Raw genomic sequence first — 27,663 nt, forward strand, 5'->3', positions numbered from 1 at the left:
CCCATAGAGGGGACCCTTCCACCTGCCTATATGCATATACAGGGAAAAGGAACAGGTTCACTGATGGTAGCCACACGCGTTGCAAAGACTCAACTTTCTTTGCGCCTAAATTTAACCATGATAGTATAGAGAGGAAGTCAAGACCAGGTCATAACTTGAAGCTTGCAAAGGACCGAGGACTTCACCACCACATGCCAGCACTGGTGTTTAAGCATGGTCAAGTGGTAAGAACATGAGTAGGTCATATGCTCTTCAAATCCTGAAGTACCAGATATTTTCCTTTCTCTCAGGGACTGAATGGAACAGCAGGTAAAGGAAAGTGGCTTATGTGCTGCTGGTTTTGCCAACTCTGGTTATCGAGGGGTTGCTTCACCAAAGGCTAGTAGTTTGTTCATTTTGCAAGGGAATTTTCCCAGAGCTAAGTGAATGAGATGAAGCACTGCTGATTTCCTGCATCCAATCATGTACATGCAAAATGCTGTTTTTTTTGTTTTTTTTGTTTCTAATTTTCCGTGCATGTGATTGGGTAGTCTTTGACAAAGTAAAATTTTACCACATTCACTAATCTCTGGGAAGAAATTCCTTACAAAATGAACAGCCTGTTTGCCTTTAGTAAATCACCCTCTAAATCTCTTCTCCTTCAACTAAACCAGCTGCACTGTCTGTAATTTCTATGTAAAGGACAATTATTCTAATGTTAAATATATCTTTAGATCTTTGTATCCACCTGACAGTTATTATGTGATTCCACACCCACTTTTTGTAATTCTGCATTTCATATGAGACCAATTTAAAGGCACTGCCTTTTATTAGGCATAAATAAGAGCTCTAATGAGACTGAATAAACACACTGGGTCTGGTGTTCTCTCTTTATAGCATCATCTGGATTACATCGACCATGAAGACTCTGCTGAGATCGATACTGGTCATCTTCATCTCTGTTACTACAGGTGAGATTTTATTAAAAACGTTGTCATCTTATACTGAGTTTTCTACATGTCCATGAATGATTTTCCTTATGATTTTTTGAATAGTGTCTCTATAATGCCAGGAGCAAATTAGGAATAAATTAAAAATAAATTTTTTTGATAGCTTTTCTACACAGCACTATATTCTATTTTTCAAGTGTCCCAAAGGAGAGACAACCACAGAATGAATGCAAGCTGATTCAAAATCATTCTACTCCATTGCATACACTTGGCTATCAGTATGATGCCAAGAGCAAATACAAATTATAAAAGAGCTCTGAAAAAAATAGAAAATCATTTATTGGTAGTTTTTCAACTGTGTACTTTTTTTTTTTTTAAGTGCTTCCAAAGGGAGGCAACCTAATAATGAACAAGGTGTATGAAAGCTGATTCTAGATTCTTACAAGCTTGCCAGATCCCTATATGATACAGATTATTGCTTAGACTATCATGTCTTTATGTAGCTTCCTTTTTCTGTTTCTTTGCATCCCGTGAGGTTGCATCATTTGTTAAATGTTGTACTGGGATTTCTGCTAGGGAGGCTGAGAAATGCAATTGCAACAAACAATCAGTAGAGGGTAACAGGGAGCTCAATTTATCTTCTTATGCTACACTTACTACTGTATTACCATTGTTGTTTTTAGCTTGGAAAAAATATATTCATTATGTAGCAACCTTATCTGTGTTGTAAGTAGAACTAAAGACAAAAGTTAGGATATAGGGCTTTTCCACACCAGATGCATTCTGGAGTTCCATGCCCCCCCCCCCCTCCCAGCCAAGTCAGCAGCTACAAATACTGTGGCTGCTGACTTTTAATATTAGGGCACGTACCTGTCCAGGGATCCAGCATGTCCTCACCCCGAGCGGATTCTTCATTCTTCAATCGACTGTTGGGTGCTAGCGCCACCATCTTGACTAAGGGAAACTGGCAGTTGAAGCCTTTCTGCTTCACAGCCAGTTTTCTACTGCGCATGCGTGAAGCATGCTGTGCTTTGTGAATGGGCCGCAGTCCTCTGAGACCTGTAATGTGCCCCAGAGGGCTGCAGGGGGCAGGGAAAACTTCCTGTTCAGTTCGCCACGTTGGACTGAGCCAGAAGTGGGAGCTGGTAGCCGTCAAAACCAGGTATCCCCCCCCCCCCCACAAAAGGTGCCAAATGTGTCATTGGAAGGGGGAGAAGGCAGATAAGCGGCGCTTCCACTTTTGGGATGGACATGCACAGTGTTTTTCATGTATGCCAATGGCTCTAGTTCACATCAGTGTAGTCTGTTCCAGTGCAGTCAACATAAGTAGAACCTGTTGCTTTTTCTTCTGTGTGGAACACAACTGGAACACAGCAAAACACATGTAAATGCACCTGAATGCACATTATCCTGAGATTTTTCATATTTCTAAATAAATTAAAAAAAAACAGAAAAAAGGCACTGGAACGCATTGAAAATGCATCAGAAACATGTGTAATATGCAAAAACACATCTGGAATGAAGAAGTTGTGGTGTGAACCAGCCCTAAGTACCAGTTCGCACCAAAACCGCACAGGAGGAACAGTACTGGTTTACACAGGAATCCGGCCTGTGTTCCTGTGCAATTGCTGTGGGATTCAGTGCGTTGTGATTTTCATGCACCAGTAGGCTAGGCTTGCTTGGCATATAGGAACTAGTACTGCTATAGGTAATTCTACACTAGGATATATGCTCCCATCAATTGTACAGAGATGACCATTTGATACAATTGGTTGATTTGTGTGATAACACAAGATACAATGTCTGGTATATTATCAGTACAGACAGTAAAAAAAAGTCTCACACATGGGGTATTGTTTTGAGGTGTAATTCTAAGTATGCCCATGCTGCATGTGAGAGACATTTTAATAAGTTGATGACTTATGACTTCAAAAGACTCACCATGCCTCTTAGAAAGAAAATAACTTGGGGTGTTTTCTTTCCAAAATGTTGTAATTTCTTGGGTGTTTCCACTGTGCTGGTGCTCCAGGGCCTTCAATAATGTGGCAGGTAGTCAGGAATTTAGATGCGTAATTTATCCCCCTAGAACACCTGAAGGTGCTCCTTGGATTTTGGGCCCCTCTGTGTGTCTAGGCTGTGAAAGTCTCACATATGGTATTGCCACACTCAAAGAGTAGCAGAATGTGTTTTGTGGTGTAATTCTAGGTATGCCTATTATGTATTTTGGAAATACCTATTAATTGACAGCTTTGTGTACAAACAAAAATACATATTCATTTTCTCTCTACATTTACATTAAATTTGTGGCAAAAAAATGAATTCTTCAAAAGACTCACCGTGCTTCTTAGAAAATACCTATGGGGTGTTTGCTAAAATTTGGTCATTTTGTGAGTGTTTATCCTGTCCTGGCACTTCAGGGACTCAAGAAATATGATTCAAAAACTAAAACTAGATGTGTATGTACAGTGAGGAACAGAAGTATTTGAACACCCTGCGATTTTGTAAGTTCTCCCACTTAGAAATCATGGAGGGGTGTGAAATTCACATTGTAGGTGCATTCCCACTCTGAGAGACAGAATTAAAAAAAATAATTCATGAAATCACATTGTATGATTTTTAAAGAATTTATTTGTCTTGCAATGCTGAACACCTGAGAAAATCAGTGTTAATATTTGGTACAGAAGCCTTTGTTTGCAATTACAGAGGTCAAACGTTTCCTGTAGTTCTTGGCCAGGTTTGCACACACTGTAACAGGGATTTTGTGTTAGTGTTCTACCAACAGTGACCTTTGAAACTGTGGTCCCAGCTCTCTTCATGTCATTGACCAGCTCCTCCCTTGTAGTTCTGGGCTGATTCCTCACCTTTCTTATCAGTGATACTCCACGAGGTGAGATCTTGCATGGAGCCCCAGTCCGAGGGAGAATGACAGTCGTCTTTAGCCTCTTCCATTTTCTAACAATTGCTCCAACAGTTGATCTATTTTCACCAAGCTGCTTGGAAATTGCCCCGTAGCCCTTTCCAGCCTTGTGGAGGTCCACAATTTTGTATCTGGTGTCTTTTGACAGCTCTTTGATGTTGCCCATGGTAGTAGTTGGCATCTGACTGACTGTGGGGTGGACAGGTGTCTTTAAAGAGCTCAGACAGGTGCTACTAAGTTAGATTAATGAGTGGAGTAGAGGTGGCCTTTTTGAAGGCACAGTAACAGGTCTTTGAGAGCCAGCATTCTTGCTGTTTATTTGGTGTTCAAATACTTATGTTCAGAAGTGCAAGACAAATAAATTCTTTAAAAATCATACAACGTGATTTCCTGAATTTTTTTTTTTAATTCTGTCTCTGAGTGGGAATGTACCTACAATGTGAATTTCAGACCCCTCCATGATTTCTAAGTGGGAGAACTTGCAAAATTGCAGGGTGTTCAAGTGTGTGTGTGTGTGTGTAATATATATATATATATATATATATTGTAAAAAGTCTCACACATTTGCTATCTCCATACCCAGGAGACATAGCAGAATATGTTTTGGGGTGTGATTGTAAGTATGACTATGCTATGTGTGAGAAATAACTTGTTAAAATGACAACTTTGTGAGAATAAATTTTTTTTAATTTCTTAATTTTTCAAAAACTTGGGACAAAAAAATTACAACCAAATGCTCATCAAGCCTTTTACTAAATACCTTGGAATGTCTACTTTCTAAAAATGGGTCATTTGGGGGTACATGTACTGCACTGGTAGTTTAGGGTCCCAATTTACAAATATATGTCCCATAGTTTGTACAGTCTGTAACGTTCACACAAATAATATACACTGATTTGTGTTATTTGTACCAAAGAAATGTAGCAGAATATATTTTGGCCTAAATTTAGGAAGAAAAATTATTTATTTGCAAAATTTTATAAAAACTAAAAAAAAAAAACCCTTTTTCCCCAAAATGTTGTCTTTTTTTCCATTTATGTAGCAAAAAGAAAACAAAAAACCTCAGTGAATACCACCAAAAGAAAGCTATGTTTGTCTGAAAAATGATATCAAATTAATTTGGGCACAGTGTTGCATAACTTAGTAATTGCCATTCAAAGTGTGATAACGCTGAAAAATGGTCTGGGCAGGAAGGGGGTGAAATAGTGTGGTCTTGAAGTGGTTAAAGATACAATATAACAGATATGGAGGACGGCAGAGTAGGTTATAGTTTGTAAGAAGGAAGCTAATGCTTTGTTATCAAATTACATGCTCCATGTTCATTTTGTGTTTATCTCTTTTCCATTTCTTCCAAAGCCCCTGTATAATCCTTAATCACTTGTGATATTGATATTATTTGTCACATTATAAAGTACTAACATTTTTGAAATGTCTTTCCAGCTCCTTTATTTCTAGAAATTATTAATACACAGTCTTCTTTATATTACAGAGGCACTTGTCTGCCGTTTCTGTGAGAATTTCTCAGGACCAAACTGTATCGCCTTAAAAAGTGAGACCTGCCCCACGAATGTCACAAGATGTGTTTCTAATCTTATGATGGCGAAAATTGGTAACCTAAATAATATCTCTTTCTTAAAGTGAAACTAAACTCAGGTTAAGTGCCTTGAAAAAGTATTCATACCCCTTGACATTTTCCACATTTTGTCATGTTACAACTAAAAATGTAAATTTATTTAATTGGGATTTTATGTGATAGACCAACACAAAGTGGCACATAATTGTGAAGTGGAATGAAAATGATAAATGTTTTTCAAATTTTTTTACAAATAAATATCTGAAAAGTGTGGCATGCATTTGTATTCAGCCCCCTTTACTCTGATACCTTTAACTAAAATCTAATGGAACCAATTGCCTTAAGAAGTCACCTAATTAGTAAATAGAGTTCACCTCTGTGCAATTTAATCTCAGTATAAATACAGCTGTTCTGTGAAGCCATCAGAGGTTTTTTAGAGAACATTACTAAACAAACAGCATCATGAAGGCCAAGGAACACACCAGACAGGTGAGGGATAAAGTTGTGGAGAAGTTTAAAGCAGGGTCGGGTTATTTAAAAAATCCCAAGATTTGAACATCTCACTGAGCACTGTTCAATCCATCATCTGAAAACAGAAAAAGTATGGCACAACTGCAAACCTACCAAGACATGGCCATTCACCTAAACTGAAAGGCCAGACAAGGAGAACATTAATCAGAGAAGCAGCCATGGGGCCCATGGTAACTCTGGAGAAGCTGCAGAGATCCACAACTCAGGTGGGAGAATCTGTCCACAGGACAACTATTAGTCGTGCACTCCACAAATCTGGCCTTTATGGAAGTGTGGCAAGAAGAAAGCCATTGCTGAAAGAAAGCAATAACAAGCCCCGTTTGCAGTTTGCGAGAAGCCATGTGGGGGACACAGCAAATATGTGGAAGAAGGTGCTCTGGTCAGATGAGACAAAAATTACATGTTTTGGCCTGAAAGCAAAATGTGATGTGTGGCTGAAAACTAACACTGCACATCACCTTAAACACATCATCCCCACTGTGAAACATGGTGGTGGCAGCATCATGTTGTGGAGATGCTTTTCTTCAGCAGGGATAGGGAAGCTGGTCAGAGTTGGTGGGAAGATGAATGGAGCCATATACAAGGCAATCTTAGAAGAAAACCTGTTAAAGTCTGCAAAAGACTTGAGACTTTGGCGGAGGGTCACCTTCCAGCAGGACAATGACCCTAAACATACAACCAGAGAAACAATGGAATAGTTTAGATCAAAGCATATTCATGTGTTAGAATGGCCAGACCTAAATCCAATTGAGAATCTGTGGCAAGACTTGAAAATTGCTGTTCACAGACGCTCTCCATCCAATCTGACAGAGCTTGATCTATTCTGCAAAGAAGAATGGGCAGAAATGTCCCTCTCTAGATGTGCAAAGCCGTGAGAGACATCCACAAAAAGACTTGCAGCTGTAATTGCAGCAAAAGGGGGTTCTACAAAGTATTGACTCAGGGGGACTGAATACAAATGAACACCACACTTTTCACAGATTTATTTGTAAAAAATTTTGAAAACTATTTATTCATTTTCCTTCCACTTCACAATTATGTGCCACTTTGTGTTGGTCTATCACATAAAATCCCAATAAAATACATTTATATTTTGGGTTGTAACATGACAAAATGTGGAAAATTTCAAGGGGTATGAATACTTTTTCAAGGCACTGTAACTAGGCCATTTTTTGCTATATGGCACTGTGCTACTTTAACTGGTAATTGTGTGGTCATGCAACACTGTACCCAAACAAAATTTACATAATTGTTATCACACAAATAGAGCTTTCTTTTAGTGGTGTTTGATAACCACTTGGTCTTTTATTTGTTGTGATATAAATGGAAAAAGACTGAAAATTTAAAAAAAAAAAACAAATATTTTTTACTTTCTGTTTATAAAAGATACCCAATAAAAAAAATAAAAAATCTAATTTCTCCATGAATTGTGGACAAAATGTATTCTGCTGTATGTCTTTGATAAAAAATAGAATCCCAATAAGCGTATTGGTTTGCAAGCCAGTTATATCACCTACAAACTATGGTGTATATATACTGGAGTTTTTATTATTTCATTTTTTTTATACTACTAATTTATGGTGATCAACGACTTAAAATGGGACTGCAATAGTGCGTCAGGCAATCTGAAACTAACTGATGATGGGGGAACGGACTAGCTGCCGCTGACATCACCAGTGACATTAATGCAGTGATAATACTACACATTGTCATTGTATTAATGACACTGGCTGGGAAGGGGTTAACATATAGGGCAATCAAGGGGTTAAATGTGTGCCTAAATATGTGTATTATGTGTAAAGTGTGCTGATTATTACTAATGGTTTCTAAGTTTTTCATCCCTGCTTTTCAGAGATGAGAAACAGAGATCATTCCCTCTGTACAGAGCTCTGTGTTGATTGTCAAAACAGAGCTCTTGGCTGTGATTGTACACAACCAATCAGTAAGTCCCGGCCATGAATCATTGGATCCTGCTGTGTACAATCACAGTGGGTGCCGGATGATGTGAGGTGCACATATACACACCCGGAGGTAGGCAGCAATGTATGGTTACGTTGGTTTGCCTGCAGCATTTGCCGATCTGCAGTACATTGCAGACTGGTGGGCGATCATTAAGTGGTTAAAAATATATATATTCTATTCAAGTATGTATTCTTAACTCACAAAAAAGTCCCTTCTATTGCTCTCAGCCGCCTCTAAATCTCCAAATTCCTTGTTTTCATGCTGCTATAATCTGACTTCCTATTAGTTGGTGGCTACGTTTGTTCTTCATTATCTCACTGTATGTAGGAATGTAACCACCCTATCATGCACTGACAGACAGCTTAACTCTTCATTGAGACACAGAAGTCAACTGCTTCCCGACCACCCTATAGCAGACGTAATGCTACAGGACGGCAGGGATGTGCAAAATCACGTATACATACGTGATTTTGTATTTCCATGTAAGAAATACTCCCTACCCATGCCGCTATTGGCTCCTCAGCATATCAATCACTGGGTCCCGGACGCTGATTTTCGGCCGGTACTCGGTGATCGTCAGTGGAGCTGACAGGGGAAAGGTCTGTGTGTAAAACAACACAGGCCTCTCCCCTGTCAGCACGAACAGGCTGCTTTGTATTGCTCTGCATAGCAGAACAATACAAAGCAGCTTGTCTACACAGTAAAACACACACACAGCACACATTTAACCCTTTGATCGCCACTCATGTTAACTCCTTCCTGCCCAGTGTCATTAGTACAGTGTCAGTGCTTTTTATTAGGACTGATCACTGTATTGGAGTCACTGGGGATGTTAGTGGCAGTTAGTTCCCCCCTAAATGTCAGAATGCTCACCGCAGTCCCGCAATAAGTTGCTGATCGCCGTCATTACTAGTAATAAATAAAAATTCCAGTATATATACCGCCATTTGTACACGCAATAGCTTTAACGTAAACCAATTAATTTAGACGTATTTTTTTTTTTTAGCAAAGACATGTTGCAGAATACATTTTGGCCTAATTTTATTACGAAATTTGATTTTTTTATGTTTTTTTATTGGACAAGTTCAATAGCAAAAAGTCAAAAATATTGTCTTTTTGTTTTCAGAATTGTTGGTCTTTTTTTGTTTACAGCACAAAACATAAAACACCTCAGAGGCAATCAAAAACCACCAAAAGAAAGCTCTATTAGTGGGAAAAAAGGACATATATTTCATTTATGTAAAGCGTTGCATGACCGCAAAATTGTCAGTTAAAGTAATGCAGCGTCATATCACAAAAAAATGGCCTGGTCAGGAAGGGGGGGGGGGGTAAATCCTCTGAAAGGCAAATGGTTAAAATGCAACACAATTTTACTTTAGCTAATTGCAATACTGCAGATGTTGTTCAAGTCTTTTGTAGTGTAAGAAGACAGTCTTTCCTAACCCCTGTCTCTGCAAATGACACTGACTGTGGGAACATAAAATTTGTGAGGAGGGTCTATCTAGGACTAAACCAACTTGCATTAAACAGGAGGGGAGGGCAGAGAAAGATGCTAAAATCACATTATTAAACAAGCTGCAGTGGCGCAAAACTGCCAGTAGATGTCAGCATACTACAAAAGGATAGCAAAGTAATGCAGTTCAATACAACACAGCATTTTGGGAGCTCATAGAGAATGTAACAAAGAGGCAGAAAACTTTCATAATTACATTTAAAAAAAAAATCCTTAGATCTTCTTTCCATCTTTTACAATAAATCAATACCTTCACCTGGAATAATAATTGTCTGCACTACTGCTGTCGGTAATTATCTAAGTCAATCACCAATCAATTGATCCTTCATGTTTTTTAATACATCTGTATAATTGGCGTCTACTTGTAAAAAAAACTGCATAGCCATTTGTCCAGTGAAAGTGCACATACATACATTCTAATGGAGTAAAACATTTAATGTTGAATATAAATTGCAAATTATATTTATTATGATTTAGAACTTCATGTATCTTCCTTTGTCAGCTGTTTTGGTTTTGAATTAGCAGTCTTTTATGATTTTCTGTTCTAAAATAATTCATGTTATTAGGCTATTTCCTGTGATGATTGAATGTTTTTCATTAAAGAAAAAATAAAAAAATACTCCATTGGTCACTGGATGGTGCTAAGCATCATATAGGAAATTTCTCTGCTACTTTGTGCTATCTGTTGGCCAGATGCCATATTTTCTATTTTAAATAGAAAAACATTTATTTAGCACTGGAAATAACCTAATAACATTCACATAGACTGAATGTACATACACTTTCACTGAACAAATTGCTATTCACATTTTTTTTATAACTAGACCCCTTGGAGTTTGTTGTAGCTGCTGAGGAAAACCCACTGTACTGAGCATGTACATGTGTATCCCAATAAATTAGAATATCATCAAAAAGTTCATTTATTTCAGTAATTCAATTAAAAAAGTGAAACTCGTATACTGTAGATTCATTGCACACAGAGTGACATATTTCAAGCATTTCTTTCTTTTAATTTTGATGATTATAGCTTACAACTAGTGAACACCCAAAATTCAGTAACTCAAAAAATTAGACTATTACATAGGACCAATAAAAAAGGATTTTTAATACAGAAATGTTGTCTTACTAAAAAGTATGTCCATGTACAGTATAGTATGCACTCAATACTTGGTTGGGGCTCCTTTGACATTAATTACTGCATCAATGCGGCATGGCATGGAGGAGATCAGCCTGTGGTCCTGCTGAAGTGTTATGGAGGCCCAGGCTGCTTTGATAGAGGCCTTTAGCTTGTCTGCATTGTTGGGTCTGATGTCTCTCATCTTCCTCTTGTCGATACCCCACAGATTCTTTACGGGGTTTAGGTCAGGCGAGTTTGCTGGCAAATCAAGCATGATCATTAAACCAGGTATTGGTACTTTTGGCAGTGTGGACAGGTGTCAAGTCCTGCTGGAAAATGAAATCGGCATGTCCATAAAGCTGGTCAGCAAAGGGAAGCATGAAATGCTCTAGAATCTCCTGGTAGAGGGCTGCACTGACTTTGGACTTGATAAAACACAGTGGACCAACACCAGCAGATGACATGGCTCCCCAAATCATCACTGACTGGAAACTTCAGAGTGGACCTCATGCAACTTGGATTTTGTGCCTCTCCACTCTTCCTCCATGCTCTGGGACCTTGATTTCCAAATGAAATGCAAAATGTTGGATGAAAGAGGACTTTGGACCACTGAGCAATAGTCCAGTCCTTTTTCTCCTTAGCCCAGGTAAGATGCTTCTGAATGTTGTGTCTGGTTCAGGAGTGGCTTGACACAAGGAATGCGATCGTTGTAGTTTCTTAGATCTAGTCCATAGGGTTCTACGGAAAATCAACTGGGTAAAAAAGAACCCAGACAATTTAACTAAGAATGAGAGAATAGCCCTAGATGAATTACGTCATGCTAAAGAAATAGTAATCAAAAGAAGTGATAAGGGAGGCAATGTAGTACTTATGGATAGTGATGATTATTAAAAGGCAATTGAATGATTTAAGTACCTATCATAAACTATCTGAAAATCAATTCCCTAAAATAGTAAATATCCTTAATCGTTAAATTATTTGGGCATATGAAGCAAATCTGTTGACTAAACAGGAATATGATATGCTCAAAATTGACACCTACAATATCCCTAAATTTTTTGTGATTCCGAAGCTCCATAAGAATCCACTTAAGCCACCTGGTCCTCCTATCGTGTCAGCCATAAATGGACCTCTGGAAAAGGTAAGTCAATTTATAGATGATTTAATTAAGGATTTAGTTGCTTAACAATCTTATGTTAAAGACGCAAGATATGTCCTATTTAAAATAGAAAATATAAAAATCCCAGAAGGTGCACTTCTGGTAGGTATTGATGTAGTATCTTTGTATACCTCTATTCCACATAAATGGGGACTTAGGAGGGTAGCTTATTTCCTGGAGTTACATTATCCAGAAATGGGAGCCCAAAATGAATTGATTCTTGATCTTCTGGAATTCATACTTACACATAATTGTTTTCAATTTTTGCGTAAATTTTTTCAACAAATATGTGGAACATCTATGGAAGCCTGTCAAGGTCCTACGTTTCCTCAGACCTTGTGCTGCTCCATGTGCTGGCATCCATCTTAGGTGTCTGCAAAGCACTGTGGGATCCTTTATGCTTTCAGCCCTCTGTGGCTCCTCCCCCAGGAGGTGGCGGCTTATCACATATAAGTCTGCTGTTCGTGGCTGTCCATTGCATTCGTGTCCTGTCTGTTGCACAACAGCAAGCTCCTGTTTAGCTACTCATTGCTTTCCTGGATACCGACTCGGCTTTGGCTAAGACTCCTCCTGGCTCCTGATCCCGGCTCTGGTGAAGATTCTTCCTGGCTCCTGATCCTGGCTCTGGCAACGATTCTTCCTGGCTCTTGACCCCGGCTTTGGCTATGATTTCCGCTGTTGGACTTGCATAGACTCTTGTCTTATTTTTATATTAATAAACCTACCTTTTAATTACACCTCCTTGTGTGTCTGGCTCCTCTCTCCCTGACAGAGCCCCTTGGTCCCCAGCCTATGCGTGCCTCCATTTGGGACTTTGGGAAGTGGACGTAGTTTATACTTCACCAATGTATGGGAGCCATGTGGCTCAATGGCTCAGATACATTGATGATATATTTATGATTTGGGAAGGAGATGTTGATCAATTACAGGAATTTCTAACTATTCTAAATCAAAATGATAGGAATATCAAACTAACATATAATTGTAAGGAAATTTCTTTTTTAGATCTATCTATCTCAATTCAAGATAACACACTGATTACTAGAACATATAGGACAGAGACTGCAGCAAATACTCTTTTACATGTGAGTAGTCATCACCCCGAAACATTAAAACAAGGTAAACCGGTTGGCCAATTTCTTAGAATAAGGAAAAATTGTACAAATTAAACTCAATTTAAAATAGAGACGGCACAGTTATATCAGAGATTTAGAGAAAGAGGCTACTCGCATAGAACTCTGAGGAGAGCTAAATTTAAGGCTTCATGTAAAACCAGAGGGGAATTACTTGGAAAAAGTAATAATAAAATAAATAAGAAACAAAATGAACCATGTATCCATGCGGTCAATGTCAGATCTGCCCCTATGTACAAAAAACTCAAAAATTCCATAATGTAGATAATTCAAAAACCTATGAAATAAAATACTTCATAAATTGCTCTAGTAGTAGAGTAATCTATATGTTAGAATGCCCATGTAAAAAATTCTATATAGGAAAGACAAAAGGATCCCTAAGAATATGCATAAATGAACATATACGCGATATTAAAAATGAGCATAAAAGTAAAAATGATAAAGAAAGGGAAAATCCCCTAGCCCAACATTTTAGGGAAATACATCAGGGTAAAATAGATGGCCTAAAACCTCTAGAAGAGGGGATTTTGACAAGGTTCTTTTGCAAAAAATTATCCTTAAATAAATATGTTGTTTTTTTTTTTTTAATATTTTGTTGATGGTTTGGTACTATTTGCATTAAGCAATGGTACTTGATATTTGAAAAGGGAAAAACTTTTGATGATATGCCATTCTACTGTCATCTGCTGAATGACATTTGATAGATATAACACTTGATAAATTACCTGTCTCATGGCCACCCTTCAATGATCTATATATGTCAGTCATTTATGTTTTAGAATTCAACTTAGATTTGGAAACAATGTAGTGATGACATTTCAGCACAAGAGGGCGACAAAAGAACGTGATGATGCAAATACTGCACTATATAAGGAATGAAAAGCTGTCCCCTCCTAGTTCTGACGAAGTCTGCGATGATTGGCGGACGAAATGCGTCAACGTAATGACATCATCACGTTCTGCGTAACACCATGCTGCAATGTCCATGATGTGAAAGAGGTATGCCGTACGCCATATGCCTCCATCTTGGATATATACTGGGCAAGGCGGAAAACGCCAGTATCTAGTTGACTCCCGGGAGTTCAGTCAGCTTTACATGGTGATACACCACTTCCACTGGTGGCAAGTAATTTTTGAACAGTAATGACTTGCACTTTGTTACATTAATGGGAAATGTATGTTCTTAGCCTTACAGAGGAACTCTATTACTGTTATTTAGAAGAGACATTTTTGGGCCTTACATAGGTGACAACTTTATGTGTTATGCGTTAAGCATTGATAAGAGAAAATGGGTCTTTGTGTCCAGAACCTTTCTTAAGGAACCGCCTTGCTCTTACTTAGAAGAGGAATTTTTGAGGCCTACAGTAGGCTATTTACATATACGTCCATCGCAGTATTGCGACTCAAGCTATACCTAAAACTCCATAATGCAAATTTTTGGCTCATAGGAGGATTATTACCTCCCATCTTTTGTCAACGGGTCATAAGATCCATATTTTTTTCAAGTGGAAACAATGGTGACCTCCCCTAGGGTAATCATCATTTTCATTGATACTGCCAACAGTAATGTATGATTTTCTATACAGTAATATTCATGGTATTCATCTCAGATTTACCCTAAGTGTTATCCATTGAGATCATCTTGTTTAAGGAATATCGGCCGATTGAGGTTGGCCATACACAATGCAATTTCTTTTATCAGCTAATATGATGATGAGACACAAGGAAGGTAATAATGTTTATTATGACATTTTCCTCTTCAGAGCTATTAGGAATGATTGGATTTAAGCTTGTTGCTATAGATGCAGATACATGTATATGGTGACTCTTCCCAGATTCTTTATTCATTGCACATACAGTATTTATCCTCTAGGAGTTTTACTACTTATTACCGTATCATTCACCATTGATGAATATATGAGGGAAGTGCAAAGACATTTCCAAGATTGGAGAACAACAGGAACTCAAAACTGTGAAGATTCAACCATTCTGAATACTACTATCACGGACTCCCCATCCACCATAAAAAAAGATTTTTTTTCTGTCCAGTATTAACAACGGTTTTTCCAGCCACTTAAATTGATGCAGCTAAGTGAATGTGCAAACTGTTCTTTTTTGTTTTTATATTCACTGATTTTATTTTTGTGATTGACTGTGTGCACACCATGTTCATAACGCCTAACCTTCCCACGATCTTTATGATCTAAATAAAGTTAATAATTTGCATCCACTATTGATGGTGATCATTTACTCCGCATAGGATTCATAATATACCGTCTTGTTTTGACAGTTCTGCTCTAGTCAGCTGCTAACCTTTTTCTTATAAGTTATACTTGGTTTAGAATCCACACCCAATATTAGGGTGAGTCAGAGAAATTCTTTTGATGGGTGGCTACACCCTTAATAATGGCACTTTCTCTTTTTGTGTACATGTCCTGGATACGTCTGTGTGCGGTGACTTGTAAAGCACTGACACCAGCCATAGTCCACTCCTTGTGAATCTCCCCCAAATTCTTGAATGACCTTTGCTTCACAATCCTCTCAAGGCTGCAGTTATTCCTGTTGCTTGTGCACCAGGGGCGGACTGACAACTCATGGAGCCCCGGGCAATAGGGGATCATGGGGCCCCTGTGTCCTCGCCCACACTCAAATAACACCCAAAAAAGCCTATGAAAGGTACCAGGGACATCTCATGGGGCCCCCTACTGACCCCGGGCCCTTGGACAGTGCCCGAGTTCCCCAATGGTCAGTCCACCCTGTTGTGCACCTTTTTTTCTACCACGCTTTCTCCTTCCACTCAACTTTCCATTAATATGCTTGGATACAGCACTCTGTGATCAGCCAGCTTCTTTAGCAATGACCTTTTGTGACTTACTTGTGGACTGTCTCCTGGACAACTGTCAAGTCAGCAGTCTTCCCCATGATTGTGTATCCTATTGAACCAGACTGAGAGACCATTTATAGGCTCAGGAAACCTTTACAGGTGTCTCAAGGCTGATTATAGTGTGACACCACGAGTCTACAATATGGAACTTTTTCACAATATTCTAATTTTCTGAGATACTGAATTTTGGGTTTTCAATAGCTGTATTACTATTATTATTATTATTATTATACAGTACTTATAAAGCGCCAATAGTTCGCTCAGCGCTGTACATTACAATGGGGGACAGAACAATAACAATACAATATAATGCAAAACATGAGGGGATTGAGGGCCCTGCTCTTTGGAGCTTACAATCTAGGAGGGAGGGGATGGTGACACAGGAGGAGAAAGCTGTGGGGGATGGAGTGGTAGGAGGTGTGGGGGAGATCGGCAGTTAGCAGGGGGTGGGGTAGGCTTCCCTGAAGAGGTGCGCCTAAAGGAGAGGAGAGTAGGTGATAATCTGATGGGTTGGGGCAGGGAGTTCCAGAGGATGGGTGACACCCTGGAGAAGTCCTGGAGGCGGGCATGGGAGGAGGAGACCAGGGAACTAGAGAGAAGGAGGTCTTGTGAGGAGCGGAGTGTGCGTGCTGGGCAGTACTTGGATATTAGGTCAGTGATGTAGTTCGGGGCAGTATGGTGGACGGCTTTGTACGTCAGTGTTAGGATTTTGAATTTGATCCGTTGCGCAATCGGAAGCCAGTGGAGGGATTGGCACAGGGGGGTGGCTGAGATGGAGCGGTTGGAAAGGTGAATGAGTCTGGCAGCCGTATTCAGGATAGACTGAAGCGGGGATAGCCAGCGGCGAGGCAGGCCAGTGAGGAGGGAGTTGCAGTAGTCGAGTCGTGATATGATGAGGGAGTGGATGAGCTGTTTAGTGGTTTCTGGGGTTAGGAACGTGCGGATTTTAGCAATGTTGCGGAGGTGGAGTCTGCACGAGCCATAATCATCAAAATTAAAAGGAAAAAATGCTTGAAATATATCACTCTGTGTGTAATGAATCTATATAATATATAACTTTTTGAATTAAATTACTGAAATAAATTAACTTTTTGATGATACTCTAATTAATTGAGTTGTACCTGTATGCAACTGCATTCAGCTCTTTTATATGATTGCTTTATAATATGAAATCATAAATTATATTTGCGGGTCCAGGTATTAGCAATGTGCTCATTTCCTGCTGTCTGTATGCTTTTCTTTTTTGGTTTTGGTTTGAGTATTTGTGGTTGCTGGAGCACCCACCTAATTAGGGTGAGTCAGTATTTGTTCCTAATAACAATAAGGCTCTGTTCACACCTATGCAGTTTGCTTTTTGTCCATTTTGCACTGCTTTTTGCAGTTCATTTTGCGTGTTTCGACATGCGTTTTTGGTGCAATTTTGACGAGTTTTTACCACTTTTTGTTCAGCTATTTTTTTTTTTTTTAAGTGGAATTTTTTTTTTTTGCTGGGCAGAATAAAAATGCAAGATGCAAAATGCAGCTAAAAAGCGGCAAAAATGCCCTACCATGCATTTCAGCAGATTCTCCATTGAACTCTCTTGTAGCAAAAACACTGCTTTTTGCTTTTAAATAAGTCCCTGACCCTTTCCAAAAACGCAGCAGCTCAAAAAAGCATAGATGTGAACATGTTGCATAGGATACCATTTTAAATGGACTGTAGTGTGTTTCTGCAAAAAGCACTAAGGGTTCATGTACACTGCAGCTCCTAAACTGACGTTTAGGAGCTTTTTTGCGTTTTTTTCCAGCAGCCCCTAAACTATCCCTAATGTTTTCTTATGTGTCCATGTACACATCGTCATTTACAGGCAGTTGAGTTTACAGTCGTTTTTTTTTTTATGCATCAAACTTGCGTTCAGGAGTAGATTTTACCGATGTTTCAAAAGCCAAATGCTTGTAAACGCATGTAAATGCTGTTAACTGTGTTTATAAGCGTTTGCGATTAGAAGTGTTTTTAACTGTTCTATGTCCAGATGCTGTCCAGAGCCTTTTTTCATCATCAGAAATGCATGCAAAGTGTTTTCCATGTATTCAAATGGACCCGGTACACCAGCACAGTCAGTTCCAGGTTTCGCATGAAGGAAAAAACGGTAGAACGAGCTGCATTATGCTCATGATGGGATCCATAGTGAATACAACCAGAAAAGACAGGTCATCTCAACACACCACTCTCTCTGCTTCTGCTCTCTCTATTCCTCTCAAAATTACTGAAATAGTTAATTTTTTTACTGTTTTTCAGTGCATTCTCAGCATTTTGGAAGGTCTCCTGAGGTTATCTTTTAAAAACGCTTCTAAGCGCAAACGCACATAAACCCGCATAAACTCGGTTAAACTGACGTTTATTAACCTACGTTTTCCAGCAGTCAGTTTCCATCGGTCAGAAGAGTTTTCCAAACTCCCCGTGTACATGAGCCCTAAAAACGCATTGGTGTGAATGGAGCCTAAATAAGGATTCATGGTATATTTAATAGTTTAATAAAAAATTTATATTAGCAAGCAAAATCAAAAGCAAATCTTCACATTTTCTACCACAACACTGACTTACTCTGTACATCTTACTTTCTTGCTTACCTAGGACTTACCGTTACTTTGTACCAGAGCTCAAGAGGATGTCAGAAGGGCAACGATATGTGCGCTACTACTTTTAACATGACCATGGGGGACAAGGAGGTGCACAGCCTAACTAAGTGCTGTGAGGGGGACAACTGCAATAATGACCAGCTGCAAAGTAAGTAGGAAAACCATGGGGAAGAAATAAGTACATAGAAGGGTGCAGCCAATGAAAAATGGGAATCATTTTAATGGGGATCAAAATCATACAACTAGAGTTTCATTTTCTTATATGTTGTCTTGTATTGGTCCCTCCTGTCTACCCTCATCAACATGCTAATTACATTTTCAAAAATCAAAAAGTTCCCTCTTTGTTACATACGAGGTGGTATCAAAAGGTTTTGAGACTAGTTTTGTAACACACTAACAGATGGCAGCACAAGGCTGCAAGCACAGTCACAATGAGAATCAACCTTCATAAGTCAGTGTGCCAAAAGACATTGTTCTATGTACATCGGGAGCTGTGCAACTGGTGCTATTCTGACCACGTGTGTCACCACGTCTGATATTTCATCATGGACAGCAAGTTAAAACAAAGAGCAAATGTGAAATTCTGCATGAAACCTGTGCACCCACGTTTCTTCACTGGTTATGATGCTCGAGATAAAGGACTTCCAGGGCACGCTGATGGAGTTCTGGGCAGACTTTGTTCCTTCTGTTCCTGGGTCAGCCTCCTGGGGACTGGGGACCTGGTCACTCAAAACACCTCGAAAAACTCATTGCAGCATTGCCATAAACTTGCCAAATCACGTTAAATGTCTGTGGCTGATTTGCACAGTTTCTCGCAGAATTTCACATTTGCTCTTTGTTATAACTTGCTGTCTTTGGTGAAATAGCAGACGTGGTAACGCACGTGGTCAGAATAGCACCAGTTGCACAGCATCCGATGGACACAGGACAATGTCTTTTGGCACACTGACTTATGAAGGTTGGTGCTCCCTGTGACTGTGCATGCAGGCTTGTGTTGCCATCTGTTGGCATGTTACAAAACTAGTCTCAAAACTTTTTGATACCACCTCGTACCTTATTTTAGACCCAGTGATATCATCACCGGGACAATTCAGGCAGCTCATAACTGACTCAAAATATGGTTAAAGCCATATTTAGTCAATGATGCCACCATTATCTCCACCCCTTCCCTTATTTACCTGATGACAGCCTGGAGTGCTGACACTCAGCGGGTGTACTATGCTGGGTCGTCATGAAATAAATCTTCCTACATAAGCTATACCAATTTATCGGCAGTATTCTTTTCTCTACAGTCGTTCAAATGCTGAATTTATAAGCTTGTCTGAGAGTTCAGAAAAAAAGGGGTGGAGAGCTGAAGTTACACTCTGCAGAGCTCATTGAGGTGAGCTCTGAGAGCTGATTGGAGGAAAGAGACACGCCCCATTCCACACACTTCACAGGAACAGAGCTAAGGCTTTCACTCTGCTGGATGTGCTTCCCCTGTCACCATTTTTCTCTTGGTGTCAGGAAAACTCGTCAGAAGTGATTCATACTGCTAGCAGAAGAAGGAAGCATCAGGCAGAAATGACACTTAGTGCTTATAATTGAGACAAGTACACACTATAGAAGGATACGCTCTGTTCATATTTCATATCTGAGGTTTACAACCACTTGTTTTGTCTTTAGATACATTTGAACTGTCTGTTGTACCAGGATTTCATTAAAGGGAATAAATGCTGTGCTGAGATTGGTGCACAAAGAGCAGAGCTGCTGCAGACCATATGACCCAATGTCAGTATTGGGTCTATTTGTTACAGCAGAGGGTGAACTCATAGTGATGGTGATTCAAAATGTTGGTTTCCCATTAAAAAAAAAAAAAACTTTTTTGCTACAGCACTTTATCCTAAATCCATCCGCAGTTTTCTCCCCCTGCACACCCCCACCACAAATATATGTTGATCATGCCACTGAATGCAGCTAACTTTGATGGGGGGTGGGAGACTGCTTTCTGGATTGAGAGCCTTCTGAAACCCTCCCACTGTGAGCTGCAGTGTCTGGGAGGGGGAGTGTGTGAGACACAAATGAAGGCGAATTTTATTCAGTTGGGGAAGGTAAAGGACATTTGGTGGTCACTTTGGAGATATGATCAACATGTATAAATACATCAGTGGTTCATATCGTGAACTTACTGTAGAGCTATTCACCCTGAGGTCATCACAGAGGACAAGGGGGCACTCTACGTCTGGAGGAAAAGAAATGTAATCTCCAAACACGGAAAGGTTTCTTCACAGTAAGAGCTGTAAAAATGTGGAATAGACTCCCTCAAGAGTTGGTTCTGGCCAGCTCAGTGGATTGCTTTAAAAAAGTCCTGGATTCTTTCCTAGATACACAGAATATAACTGGATACTAACATTTATAGGTAAAGTTGATCCAGGGAGTATTCGATTGCCTCTCGGGGGATCAGGAAGGAATTTTTTTCCCAGCAGGAGCAAATCGGATCATGCTTTGCTGGATTTTTTTGCCTTCCTCTGGATCAACTGTGGGTATAGGATTATAACTTTTTTTTTAAATGGTTGAACTGGATGGACTTTTGTTTTTTTTTAGCCAGACTAACTATGTAACTGTATGTCTGTATATGCAGTAAAGCATGGTACTTATACTCACCATAGAACTTAAGGGGTAAATCCTCTGCATTGTGTAAAAAGGCTGTTTGATCCTGTCTTCTCTGCCCCTCCTCTTGTTGAAATGACCACCTGATACAAACTGAATCCGTAGTCGCATGCACATGCTCAGTTTGGTGTGTATTGCTAGAGAAGTTTTTTTTTTTTTCTTGGGAGAGTGCATGTGATCAGCACAAGGCCGATCAGCACTGCCCAGACAGAGGATCAGGACTTTCACATCCTGCTAGAGCAGAAAGAAAACTCCTCCTACAAGCTTTAACCAGTGCTCTGCTGAAGTCACAAGACTGCTCTAACTGCTGATGAGAAAAGGTATTTAGCAGTTTATATTTACTAAAATAATTGCATATCCATGTTCTGTGTACTGTGGGAGACCAGATATAGTGAATGCAAGGTCCGGGGTTTAGTAACACTTTAAGTGGCTTCTGATGTAATTCCTCTCTCCACTAAAGGTCTCCCTTTCCCCCAAAGCTAAGACATATGAAGTGTTTCAGGAGAAGGAAGAGGAGAGTTGGCCCCATGTGGAAAATCTTGGAGCCCTCTGAAAAAAATGAAGGCTTTTCAGTTAGGGCTTTCCCCAGCTGGGGTTCACCAAAAACATCTTCCCCCCCCCACTCGTGGGCTCAGTCAGGGAGATAGGAGATGTGAGGCACCCCAGAAGCAAGTCAAGAGAGGAGAGGATACCAGAATCACGTGATGAAACTAGACATGTGCAGTTCATTTTGTTCCAAATTGAAATTCAGACAATTTTTTTTATTTGCAAATTCAGATGTATCCAAGCTTCTGAATTACAATAGTAATGAATTTAAACGAATCCAAAATAACTAAACGAAATTTCAGAAAATTGAATTCGAAAACAAATTTGAAATATAAACATATTCGTGATTTCTTTCAAAGACTGTGCTTATTAGTGTTAAAATATAGATATCTTCGGGAATTTTAATTTTGAAAAGAATAAAATAAAACAGAATAGAATACAACAGAAAAGCATAGACTAGAAAGGAATAGAAAAGAAAACAATAGAAAGAATGTAGCCATCTTCCGAAATTCAAATTTTGAAAAGAATAGAATAAAAAAGAGTAGAGTAAACATAATAAAATAGAAAAGAATGGAATAAAATAGAAAATAAAACAATAGAACATAATAGAAAAGAATAGCATAAAACAGATCAAAATAGAAAATAAACAAATAGAATATAAAATAAAACAAAATAATAGAAAAGAAAATAATAGAATAGAAAATAATAGAGTAAAACAGAACAGAATAAAATAGCGTAGAAAATAAAAGAGTATAATAAAACAGAATAGAAAATAAGGGAAAGAATAGAAAAAATAGAATACAAAACAATAGAATAGACTAAAACAGAATAAAATAGGATAGAAACGATTAGAGTATAACAGAATAGAAAATTAAAGAATAGAATAAAACCGTATAGAATATAAAGGAATAGAATAGAAAATAATGGATTAGATTGGAAAAGAATAGAATAGATTGTAATAGAATAGAAAATAATAGAAGATAATAGAAAAAAAATAGAACAGAATAAAAAAACAGTATAGATATAGTCTTTCAAAATTAAAATTTCAAATATAATAAATTCAAATTTGAATGCCTATTCAATACTTTGTTATTCAGTTGAATTCAAATTTGAATTAGCAAATGAATAAACGAAACAAAACTAAACACATTCCAAAAACGAGCTAAACAAATTACACAAATCTAGCTAAACAACTAATTAAATAACAAATTGAAACAAAACTAATGTTTCCATCCTGCACATGTCTACTTGGGACATGCTGGCTGACAGTGATTTTTGTTGAAGCTGTTGTGTTATTTACATTGTAGATGTTTGATTCCCTTTGTCATTAAGTAAAGACTATAAGTCTCTGTTCACACTACTATGACCTGAAAGTCGCACAACTTACAATACGCCTTTGCCAGGCAACTTGAGTACCATTTTTGAAGCAACACTGAAGCAACTTTCAGGGAATGCCTGGGTAATCTTCCTGTAATGTGGGATCCAAATCACATCAATATAGAGGAGGTGCCGACTTGGAGGCGACTTCCATTAAAGTCTATGGGCACAAGTCGGATAGAGGTCGCCTTGAATTAGTACAGGAACCTTATCTAAAGTCGGAGCGACTTCAGTAGGTCTAATTACGACAGCTCTCATTGAATAACATGGGATTTCACGCGTCATGTGACTTGGGGTCTCACAAGTCGGATCCCCAGTGGCGGCAGTGTGAACAGAGCCTAAGAGACCTTCTGGACTGGACTCACTTTATTCTTATTGTGGTGGCCAATACGTGGGGAACAGTAAGTAGTAGACCTTTGTATCCTCCAGAGGAGGGGTGGAAGATGTATGTGCTTTTACTCTGCCGATTGGTATGTTAAAGGTTTTTGAATACAGCAACTCCCTCCAGGAGTGTGGGTTTACATTTGTGCAAGTTGGGCCTTCAAATGACTGCATATGGTGTCCAGAAAGCTAAACGTTGTGCCAATGTTCACTTCGTCCCAACACTGTCATACAAGAGCCTTTACTAGTACCTTAGGATTCAAGCGAGTTGGGACAATGATAAATCCTGGACTTGGAGGGCACTTGTTTCAGATCCAGTAATAATGCTGACCAGTAGTCATAGCTTTATCTACAGCAATATTTCAAAACAGCTAGTTCATCCTCTCTTGTATTAGACGAGGTATACACTTCAGAGAGAGTGATATCCTATTACCCCTGTACAAATCATTAGTAAGACCTCATCTGGAATATGCAGTTCAGTTTTGGGCACCAATTCACAAAAAGAACATTGTGGAACTGGAGAATACATAAGTGGGGGATATGATCTCCATGTATAATACATAAGGGGGATATGATCTCCATGTATAATGCATAAGGGGGGATATGATCTCCATGTATAATACATAAGGGGGGGGGATATGATCACCATGTATAATACATAAGGGGGGATATGATCTCCATGTATAATACATAAGGGGGGATATGATCTCCATGTATAAATACATCAGTGGTTCATATAGTGAACTCGGTGTAGAGCTATTCACCGTGCGGTCATCACAGAGGACAAGGGGGCACTCTACATCTGGAGGAAAAGAAATTGAATCTCCTAGTACGGAAAGGTTTCTTCACAGTGAGAGCTGTGAACATGTGGAATAGACTTCCTCAAGAGTTGGTTCTGGCCAGCTCAGTGGATTGCTTTAAAAAAGTCCTGGATTCTTTCTTAGATACACAGAATATAACTGGATACTTTTTTTTTTTTTCAGCCAGACTAACTATGTAACTATGCATCCAGGCTACAAGAAATAAAAAATGATCTTTGCCCATATATTTTCTTTTGTTAAAATTAATTTGTATCACTAGCCAAAATATCTTCTGTTTAAAATAGAATAGGGAATGGTCAGGAATATTTTCAGGATTTGTTTCAATTATTTAAAAGAAGAAATTAGTGCTTTTGAATTTCTTAAGAATAATGTGATATTATCTGAGATTTGCTGGAAATATTTTGTTTGCCCTTAATAGTATTCATGTAAATGATATTTGCTGTAAAAAAACGAGTGCAGATTTTATGGTACACCAAATTTTCTGTTCTCATAGTTGTAATTCCGGATGACTTGAAGGAGAATGGGGTGGAGTGTCCAACGTGTGTTGAGAAGGGAAAGAACTGCACATCAGAGGTGATCTACAAATGCAAAGGGACTCAGGATCGATGCTTTCATTTCACTGGTGGACTCTATAGTGGAAGTAAGAAGTGACCTTCAATTATTCATTAGCTGGTATTAATATTTCCAATGGATGAGCAAAATTGAGAGCTTTTTTTATTTTCCCAAAATATGGATGAAAATTGTGTGATTTTGTCTTATCCACTTAAGCACCATAAGGTTTTACCACCTTCATGAGTAGGCCATTTTTAATATTCAGCACTGCGCTACTTTAACTGGTACTGTCATGCAACACTGTATGCAAATGAAATTTATATACTTTTTTCACAAAAATAGAGCTTACTTTTGGTGGTATTTGGTCACCACTGGGTTTTTTTTTTTATTATTATTATTATATAAACAAAAAAAAGACAGAACAGAAAAAAATTACATTTTCTACCCTGTTAGAAAATATATCCAATGAAAAAAAAAAATTCTTAATAGATTTAGGCCAAAATGTATTCTGCTGTTTTTGGTAAAAAAACAAAAAACAAAAACCCAATAAGTGTTTATTAAAGGATCACCATGTTACACGTTCCCAATGCTGCAGCCGCAGCCCGCTGCCCCCCCCCCCTTCCCCTGACAGAAGTACAGGGAGAAGTTCTCCATACTAGGTCTCAAATTTGAAAACAACGCAGCTCTGTGCTGTGATTTGGTAAGGCGATCAGCAGGTCCCATCCAAAAATCATTGGCCGGGACCTGCTGACCAACTTTTGCTGTACCAAATCGCAGCACAGATCAGGTGGGGGGGCGTGTGCACGCCCTATACCCGGAAATGCTGGATCAGGTACGTGTACGTTACCTAGCGCATCAGGGCCACCGTCTGCAGTATAAACACAGTGGACGGTCCTAAAGTGATTAATTTCATTATTTTGGTGAAATGTATTGTTGCCTAAGGGGAAAGTGAAATTGAAGGCAGATTTGGTGCTTTTTATGGGTGCAATGGGCTTTAAATGGCTCCTCTGTGTTAAAAAACCTCCTTTCAGATATTCTGCCAGAAAGGACCCCCCAAGCAAGCTACATTTCCCATGTTAAGGCATGTGGCCTTGTAAATTCTTTCTCCTTTCCTGGCCTCTCCAGCTGCATGTTCTAGGAAAAGTTTGGCATGATTTAAAAAACAAGAAAAAAAGCACGTGGTTCCCCCAAAAGGATTTGAAAAGTCTGATATTAAATTTAGGTCTTTTTTTGTTTTTTTTTTGTGTTGTGCCCCTTGACATCTATACCAGACCTGAAGGTTCTGGTGTGAATTTTGGGTGGGTGTGGAGGTTACACATTATTCCCACCTCTTGTTTACATTTCATTGTCAGCTGGGAATCCCAGACTGAGAGTGAATGGGCCAGGTGGAGATAGCTTACTGGTTGTGAGGATGCTGATGGCTGCCCTGAGCTGAGCTGTCATATTTAATAGCCAAAGTAAATAACTTACTTCCCGCTTAAGTCGCAGGTTCGGCTAAACACCCATTTGGGTTCAAACCAAACTGACAGCTCATCTCTAATAATATATATAATCTTGTTTACAGTTGGATTTGATGATTGGACACTCAAGGGATGTACCATCAAAGAAGTCTGCGACTATTATGAGATCCATGGTGAATATGACGTACATTTTCTCAAGAAAGGCTCCAAGATACAATGTTCTAAAAAATAAGCGCTAAAGGTCACATACAGGGGATGTGCTAAAATTATGTCTTTAAAAAAGAATTCTGAATAAAATACAATTGTCTTACCTCTACTTGTCTCTGTTTGTAGAATTATAAGAGGGTGATCTTGTTCTAGTATGTGTATAAGGAAAAACAATAGAAGACTATGGAATCCTATAGAATAAATTATGTTTGACTACTTACTTAACCACTTCAAGTCCAGGCACTTTTACCCCTTTCCTGTCCAGGCCAATTTTCAGCTTTTAGCACTGTCACAATTTGAAGGACAATTGCGCGGTCATGCAACACTGTACCCATACGAAATTTATAGCATTTTTTTTGAGACAGATAAAATTTTATTTTTGTGGTAATTATTCACCACTGGGATTTTTATTTTTCTGCTATATAAATGAAAAAGTCCAAACATTTTGAAAAAAAAGTGTTTTTCTTATACAAATTTGCAAATAGATAATCTTTCTTCATACATTTTGGCCAAAATGTATTCAGCTATCTTTTTAGTAAACCAAAAAATATTATTTTTCAAAAAATATATATTTTTATATATATATATATATATATATATATATATGTATATATATATATATATATATATGTTTTTTAACATACTGTCACCCTAGCAGTACAGTGTCACCATGGTGACACTGTACTACTTGTGGTGGGTGATTTTTTTTTTTTTTTTTTTTTTACACTGATTGCTTTTATACCCATAAAGGCTATAAAAGCAATAATTTCTCCTATTCTCTGGCAGCATTCTTGCAGCCATTGAGAAATACTCTTAGAGCTGTAATTGGTCACAGCTTGTCACATGGTACAAGTCTGTTGTGAATAGCCTTGTACCATGTGACCTCTGTGATCATTCACAGATTTCAGTAGTAGTAAGCAATGATGTCAGAAGTGACATCGTGCTTACTACTATTCATGTGATCACTGATTGGCCAATCAGTGATCACATGATCGGGACCTCACACAGAGGTCAAGTACAGCGATCGGGAACCGGATCGCAGTGCCGTGCGCTCCCAGCGAGTGCGCACAGGCAGGGAATCGGGAGGATGTGCCACCCGCTCCTACACTGCTCCTGTCCGGCCGTTTATGTACATGGGTCTGACGGAAAGTGGTTACAATGCACAATAAAAATAAATATGTAGAAGAGTTTATATGTGCATACTGGTAAAAATAAAATGCAAGTTTAATTACGGGGTACATGGGGTTAAAGGAGAAATTTTTTTTGGCCATACTTCTCTTATGTGTCATAGGAGTGAAGCAGTAAAGCACACTGACGGCTGACCTCACAGAGC

General features: G+C 38.7%; 1 protein-coding gene across 2 annotated transcripts; it reads left to right on the forward strand.

The window, feature by feature from the left end:
* Positions 1 to 826: 826 nt before the first annotated feature.
* LOC149457710 (phospholipase A2 inhibitor and Ly6/PLAUR domain-containing protein-like) lies at positions 827 to 26,434 on the forward strand. 2 transcript variants are annotated; one of them, XM_089683328.1, is made up of 5 exons: positions 827 to 950; positions 5,336 to 5,455; positions 18,333 to 18,485; positions 24,605 to 24,751; positions 26,228 to 26,434. In XM_089683328.1, exons 1-5 carry the CDS (start codon positions 899 to 901, stop codon positions 26,353 to 26,355), a joined length of 600 nt encoding a protein of 199 aa, XP_089539454.1. In that variant the 5' UTR covers positions 827 to 898; the 3' UTR covers positions 26,356 to 26,434. The 2 variants fall into 2 exon arrangements, with proteins under 2 accessions (XP_089539454.1, XP_089539456.1); XM_089683330.1 differs by having other exon boundaries at positions 5,336 to 5,395.
* Positions 26,435 to 27,663: the final 1,229 nt, after the last annotated feature.

Source organism: Staurois parvus, unplaced genomic scaffold (assembly GCF_062004578.1).
Source record: "Staurois parvus isolate SC_StPar_1 unplaced genomic scaffold, SC_StPar_1.0 ptg000305l, whole genome shotgun sequence".
Classification (NCBI taxonomy): Eukaryota; Metazoa; Chordata; class Amphibia; order Anura; family Ranidae; genus Staurois; species Staurois parvus.